The sequence below is a fragment of the Hoplias malabaricus genome, chromosome 2 (assembly GCF_029633855.1).
Source record: "Hoplias malabaricus isolate fHopMal1 chromosome 2, fHopMal1.hap1, whole genome shotgun sequence".
Lineage (NCBI taxonomy): Eukaryota > Metazoa > Chordata > Actinopteri > Characiformes > Erythrinidae > Hoplias > Hoplias malabaricus.
The window spans coordinates 28315211-28323202 of record NC_089801.1 but is presented as its reverse complement, the minus strand read 5'-3'; the positions used below and the strand labels follow the sequence as shown (position 1 = coordinate 28323202).

Sequence of the window (7992 nt, the reverse complement as noted above, 5' to 3'; positions counted from 1 at the left end):
GTGTGTGTTGCCCTGTGAAGGACTGGCTCCCCCTCCAGGGTGTATTCCAGGTAGGCTCTGGACCCACCGCGACCCTGAATTGGATAAGCGGTTACAGATAATGACTGAATCTCATCCTCTGCCTATTTGGGGACAATAATTCAATATCAGTATATATCGCAATGTAAAATGTTTCAATAACAGTGATGATTTTCATACACATTTTCAAGATTTCAATATATATTTACAGCAAGAGGTAGTTTGATGGTGATGTCATGTTGCTTTCAGTTCTTGGCAGATTTTCTGTGGCTTTTTTTTTTTGCTCATTTTGATATCTGAATTATATCGTATTGACCAAAATGAGGAAATATACTGTGATATAACTTTTGGCCATGTCATCCAGCCTTAGGCTCATTATTATTTTTAATATCTCAAACCATCATGTTGCTGGCCTTCCTTTCCTTCTTTTACCTTTAACTCTTCCAAGCATAACTGACTTTTCCAATGAACGGGTTCTTCTCATAAAGTGTCCAGATTCAGTTTGGTTATCTGTGCGTGTAGTGAAAAGTGTGAGTGTGTTGAGGGTTCAACTCCTAACTAGGAGTATAGGAGTTAATTACAAGCCAATTCCATGAGAAGATAAAGAAACCACGAGCAAATTCTTATGCATATATAAATGTTTGGTGGACAAAAACACTTATTCCTAGTAAGATACAAAATTAGCATTTTGTTCAAATAAGACCAAAAAGAACAACAAAGGACTTGATCAATGAACTGGAGGTATCATATAGCGTCAGAGTCAACAACCACCATAAAGACACCACAAAGGCCATTGCTATAATGTGCTGTCAAACAAAGAATCCCTAACATCAAGACTAGCATGAAAATTTCAGACTGAAGTTTGCATATGATCATCAGGACAAATACTTATTCTTTTGGAGCAGTGGTTTATGGACAGAACAAATCAAACAAACAAATAAAAAAATTACCACTGCACATAGGGATAATGGTGTGGCCTCATAACATCCCAGTTTTGAAGCATGAGAGTGTTATCATCATGGCTTTCTTGGAAAGGGACTTGGTGAACTTCAGAAAGTAGACGGCATCATGAAGGAATTTAATTATTGAGAAATACAGAAGCAACAGTTAAAACATGGTCAGAGCTGGGTCATCTATGATAATATCCTAAACATTCCTCTAAAATTGTGACAAACGGGTCAAAGACAACAAAGAAAATTGCACTGGAGTGAACATTACGTCTTTAGGAATGGTCTAAAATTCCAGAAGAGTATTGTAAGAATATGGGGCATGGCTGCCCTAAGCGATTGATCCATCCTGTTCGGGGTCACTGTGTGTCTGAAGCCTAGCTGGAATCGCTGGGTGCAAGGCAGGTACACACCATGGAAAAATCACCTGTCCTTCACAGATCACCACACAATCACACCTACCTGTGGACACTTTAAGAGTAGCCTGTGCACATACCAACATTTGTTTTTGGATTGTGGGAGGAAAACCACACAATAACTCCTCACAGACAGTGAGTGGAGGCAGGGATTGAACACACAACCCCAGGACCCTGGAGCAACACTACCTATAGCACCACCATGCAAGGAACTAAGCCTCCATATACTAATAAATTGCATAGAAAATTTGATTCACTGAAAATAAGATAAGTACATACAACTTGGGTTTCTCTTTTTTTGTTGTTGTTTTTAATTACTTCTTGAGGAAATAAAGTGTAGGCCCTTTCAATTAACACAAAACATACGCTGACATTAAATAATGTACACATGCATGTGTACATTTTCAAATATGTTGAATCTTCACTGCACACAGGGATCAGGATTCAGACCTCAGGGATAGTGCCCTCTGTTGGCACTACTAGACTTCCAAATTCAGCTACCACCTAAGCTTTCCTATAAAAGCATCACTAACATAGGTGCTGCATACTGGTGGAGCTTCAGACGACTTCCTTACACTCGTCGTAAATGTGAAGTGTGTCTAGAAATGTTGAACTATTTTTAAAAATTAGTTTGTAGATATTAACTCTAGATATTTTGCTTAAGAGGCTATGAGTAAAATTACTCATAACATGAAGACTTTTAGTGAGTAGTTAATTGCCACACAGCACCTGGGGTTCTGGATTTCCTCCCACAGTCCAAAAACACAGCATGTGTTTTAAGCTGTGCAAAACTGTCCATATGTGTGAGAAAGTAACTGCGTGAGTGTGATGCCCTGTGATTGATGGGTGCCCACTGATTAATAGACTACCACTAGTTTAAGTTGATATTTTCAACAATTGGGAATACTCAAAAACATGGCATAAACAACTTGTTTATAATTTAAATTTAAAACAAACCTTAGGTACATAGCTCACTGGTGTACACCATTCTCTCACATCATTACTTTTATTATTTTATTTTACAGTGACAAGAGATGGTCAGGTATCACCAACATTTATGCCCTTTCACATATTTCATACTTTCTATGTATTTAAGTGTTTGTAGTGTAATAGTTTTACGGAGAGAGAAAAAGGAGAAAAAATATATAATAATAATTAATTTTCCCCCTAAACTCAGTCATTCTGAAATATCATCCCTGCCCAAGTGACAAAAGTTAAAAGTGAGGATACTCAGTGCACAGTGTTCAACCCAATCCAAATAAATAGACATACTAGTAGACACAATCATCAACAAATTGCACGCATGTCTGAAACACATGCCAATTTGTGTGTATGTGCATGCGCATCACAGTTCTGTTGCCCTTCACATGAAAGGAAGACGCTCTTTAGACATGTGTGCATGGATTTTTCTTATGTTTTTGGGTTAATCGTTATACAAAATCTAAAGTAAAAGCGCAAATTGACAAGCTATGCTCACATGGACACAAAGGACAGATTCATAAATTAATAACAGGGGGGGCCCCAAACCTCAACTTGAAGACGCATCCAAAGAGATGTTGACCACATTAGTCCAAGACAACTTTTCACTATGGATTTTTCAAGTTTTTTCCAGGACATCCCTCAAAAGTTTAATGCATGTGAAAGGGTATGAACATAACCAAAGCTGGAAGGATAACAGGATTCTAATGCAGCACCAAGAGCAATGCATTTTCAGAAACTTGACAGAGGATCAGGGAAATAGTTCAACAAGTGACATTCCCGATTCAACAAAAACACCCCCCACCCACCCAACCCACCCGAAGTAAAATTAAAAGCAAAAAACAAACAAAAACTACCACTTCATCCATGTCTTCAGTCAATAATGGCTGTCACGCGTGCACACACACACGCACACAAATACTGGTAGTGTGAAATCGCACAGTCCTTTGCTGCACATTTGGGGAGCACTATGGCAAGTAAGTGAGCATGTGCATGGTTATGTGCACAGGAAGTTCAACTGAGAGAGGAAAAAGGGTAGTACAGTGAAGAGGTCCATTACTCCATTATTCCATCTCTTCGTACAGCAGGCTTGTCGCTCAATACCAGCAGCTAACACTTCATGACAGGAGCGCAGATGGAAGGAAAGAAGGAGTGAGCTTATGAACTCTTGACAGTCCACAGAGGAAGTCATGACAGCATGGCGTTTTTCTTCACAAAACACACATCCATAGCAGCAGGTAGAGCCTTTTACGGCCTCCCTCTTTAAAGAAAAAAAAAAAAAAAAAGGAAAAAACAAAAAAGAAAAAAAAAAAAATTTCCCATAAACCCCCTCAGACAAGCTAAGGAGATGTCAAAGTTCTGGGAAGCAAGGTTTTTTTTTTCCACCTCTCTCCTTCCCCTCAATAGGCCTGTCTTACCTACAACTGTTGCCCGTCCTTTTAGTCAGTCAGCAGATTTCATTTTGCATCTTTACTGTAAGTCTCACCCCACAACCCCCTCTTCACCCTTGGCCCCCGTCTTCATCATGGGGTTGTGGGGATCACCGCTCTGGCTCATACTCCAGGGCCAGGACCCTCTTCCGTTCGCGGCACTGCTTCTTATGTGCTGGCCAATCCCTCTGCTGACAATGGGAACCACAGTAACGTGCCACTTGGCACCGGCCACAGATGTTAAACTCTCGCAGCTGAAGAGAACAGGCATGAGGAAAAGTAGACATAAGTTAATAAAGTTAATAAATAGTTAATAAATTTAAGATACTATTCTCCAAATTTTGATCACAGCACTATTGTATAAGACATTTTTTTTATTAATAAAGTAAATGAATGCATTCTCCCTGATAAAACAAGGCCTTAAAATACAGCATGCTTAAACTGGGCGTGTTTTGCTTTCTTTCACATACATATATGCCAAAGGAAAACTTGAATGTAATATTATAAGGAGTCAAGCAAAGCATCTCTTAAATCTTATCATACTAAGAAAAAAAAAATAAATAAACAAACAGCTAACTGTGATGACAGTATGACTGCACTCACCCTCCTCTCAACAAGTGAACAAGGGGGATAATGACATTCATAGTACGTGCAAGAGCATTCTTCCTCCTCCACAAGCTCTCCATTAGCGTTGTAGTAGCGTGTGCGACTCAGCTCAAGATACTGCTCCTCAACAGGGTCTGCTGGCACCTGCTGGATGGCCAGCCAATACAGTGACTGCTCTCTGTGAAAGTACCACACACAGACAAACAAAATTATTCTCTGATGGCAGATGTGAATTAAAGGCTTAAGGAGGCCTTTGAGTGTTACTTATTTAAGGGCAACACTAGATTTTCAAAACTGTTATACCCTGCTTAAAAGCACTTCCTTATGTGCCATTTATACCGGGGAAAAACATTCCTTAATTATCTGTAATTTAGGAGAGACAGTATGACATTAACTTGGTGCCACCTATCCTCCAGCAACAAGCCCTATAAACCCCTTTACCTTTGCTTGCTGGACAGCTCCTCTGGCTTGGGACTCCATCCAACAGGAACGAGTCGCAAGTTGTCTAGACGGTTGTCCACTGTGACTGAGTTTATGTGGACAACTTGGTAATTAGGAGCGATGCCACCTCGGTGCTTTTCCCTGCAGGCACACATACAATTAAACATAAACAAACAGAATCAAACCTAATAGTGATTAGCTGTGTGTGTGGAACAAGGCCCCAACTCACCAGAGCAACACATGCAGGGGCTGACCATACCCCCGGCCTTTGCCAATTTCAAAGGCATAAGCAAAGATTTTTGCTCCATTGCCATCAGCATCAACCTCCATGCGAGCCTGAAAAAAAAAACAAACACAGAAATTCTAAGCTTAAGTAGAACACTTGAAACATGAATATTTCTGCACCTACGGAAACGTACAAGCTCCAATTAATTTCCCTGCATTTTCAGAGAAGTGAGTTTATCCTTACAAAAGTATTTTTAACTACAAACTTGACTCTCCTAAAAAAATTTGTGTAAAAAATACGGGGCTGGGATTAATGGTAATTTGTTGCTTTGAGAATATCTGGGGAGAGCATTTTGTCATATGATTATATACAAGCTCAAAACCCCAATCAAAGAAAACTTTGAAAAAACGCCATTTCAAACAAGAGTAATTTTTCACCTCAAAGGCATAGTTTTCCACCAGTGGTATGTCCTGCTCATCAATGAGGGTGTACTTTGTCTGAAAGAGAAAAGAATGACTTTGTTTTAGCACTAGACAACAGCGGATGACACTAAAATCAAACACCTGTCTAAGCTAATAATTCAGCATTAACAGGATTGCCTACATTATTGATCAATAATTATATAGTTGTGATTCAAAAGCTTTAATGGAAAAAACACTGACAATAAACAAGTACGACCCTGCCAAGGAATCATTTCCTACTCAATTATGCTTCTAACATGAGTACTTTGTTTAAAGAGTTTTAGGTTTGATGTCTGTAAGCTATAGTTTTATGACCGAAATGCATGAATGCCATTTAAATTTCCAGTAAAAATGCATTGTTGTGCATTGTGAAAAACAGATTTCCACGGGCACCGTCTACCAACATCAGTCCAGTCATATGACAGTGAGAACAACATTATTAGACAAGGAAGAAGTCCTTCATCTTTAACGCAAAAGCAAGTTATCTGCTTTTCCTACTGATTTCTGTTTACTGGCTGCCCTCTAGTGTCTCTGATCGAGAGATCTGGCACCCAGACCGGACTGTCTGGTCCTTCATCCAAGTCTGAGATGCCCAAACAGACAGATAACACCAACAAACATGTCTCCCTGATTAACTTAATGTAGAATATAGATGTACCTTCAGAGTTTAGACATTACAGGCAGAAAGTACATATTATTTATTTATTTCTGAATAAACTGTACTGCTTTCAATGTCCACAGAAACATTCAGCCTGTTTTTTTTTAACGACTACTGGATGTCCTACAATGCACTGGCTCACTGTCCATGGTTTGTTCATGCCTTTCACCCATGTTCACGGTTAAGTTATTGACACACTATCAACGACTCTGATGATGCAGTTAATGAAGGTGAATGACTGATTGAATACAGAAACAGGTCCCTGAAAAATTAACGCCTCTAGATTCTTTATAGAAAATGCGTTCACGTCAATTTCATTTTAACTAGTGACAACAAATTCAACTACTCAAATGAGAGCAGTCGTGTTTTGTGAGGTCTGATTGGCTAATGCAGTTCTGAGATCTACTCCTTACAAGTGTTTCTCTTAATTCTGTATCAGAAATCTCAGCTTCACAAATTCCTGCATTCATTACACGTGTTAATTCCTGATCACATTTTTAAAGACGTTGTTAAGATGGGTTTCTTAATAGACTGCTTACAATATATTTATGCATATAGTTCTATAACAGTACACAATTTTAAAAAAATCTACAAAATGTATTTAATAAAGAAAAATATGAAAACAAATATTTTATCAGATAACCTCTCACCAGCAAAAACTACATATGAGAATATATGTTTAACCTAAAGTGAGATGAAGACTCTGGGATATCTATTGTTTTAGGCACTCTGCTCTTCACTTGTGGTGTGTTCACTCGGCTTAACGCCACTAAAATGTAAACACGACATGTTACCGTTATCGCCTGAACAACAATAAGGAGAATATGAAAGGAGAAACTCGGGTAGACCGTAAAACACCGCACACCTTTGTCAAATACACTGCAAGTGTGAGTTAGCTTAGCCGGTTTAGCAGGAGACTCGCCGGTTTAAGTCACGTTGCTGCACGGGGTACGCCGACGGCCCTCAAACGTGTTATTAACGTAAATAAATCGGTGCTATGGGAATATACTGGCTGCTACCTTAACATAGTGAGTTGGGGAACGTTATACGGTATAAACAGAGCTCTGTAAAGTGACAATCCGCTTTATAAACCGTTTATTTTGCTAGCGGTTAGCCTCGTTAGCTGGCGAGGAAAAGTAGGCGGCGGAGAGACTCCGGTGAAATCGATTTTTCGACACATGACCAGAAACCGAGCTCGGTGTGTGTGCGTACACAACAAATACCGCGGGTTAACTGTCGTGAGTGCGCTTAAAATATACACTGTTCAAAACCGAGAGCCATTTTAACAGCTACCCCGTCGTTAATGATCCGTGCTCTCGTCCCCTTCGCACATGACGAGGTTGAACTTAGCTTCTTATAAGAATGTTCTGTTCCACCTTAAACGGAGCAGCGACTGGTATTAAGTGTTTAAGATAGAAAAGACGTTTCGGATAAATGTTCGCGAGACGTATGTGCGGTTGAAGGTGGAGTCGTAAAACGTGACGGATCCGCGGAGTTGAAGCTGGTTCGCACATGGCAGGCGGCTCACCTTCCCGGCCACACGGCCAAGTCGAACAATCCCGAGCTTGAAGTCCGACATTGGACGCGCTGCACTCGCCGGTGAGGGTAGAGGAAGGTGGAGAGCAGGCGCGGCGGCTTAACGGGTCTGAAGCGAGTCCGGGCAACACTTAACCCTAAACCGTGTTGTTTTCGAGGGTCCGCCGTTGCCCGACCGACCGTTCCCCGCCCGCTCCTGAGCACCGCGATGCGCTGCTGAGAGGCGTTAAACCTGCCAGCGCTGAGAGGCGGAACCAGAGCCTCTGAACCAGACA

General features: G+C 40.5%; 1 protein-coding gene across 1 annotated transcript; it reads right to left on the bottom strand.

Moving 5' to 3' along the window:
- Positions 1-3181: 3181 nt before the first annotated feature.
- zmynd19 (zinc finger, MYND-type containing 19) lies at positions 3182-7992 on the bottom strand. The gene is made up of 6 exons (XM_066659692.1): positions 7710-7992; positions 5500-5559; positions 5066-5172; positions 4837-4977; positions 4393-4573; positions 3182-4043 (listed from the first exon to the last, which is right to left on the bottom strand). The coding sequence occupies exons 1-6, from the start codon at positions 7758-7760 to the stop codon at positions 3900-3902; spliced, it is 684 nt and encodes a 227-aa protein (XP_066515789.1). The 5' UTR covers positions 7761-7992; the 3' UTR covers positions 3182-3899.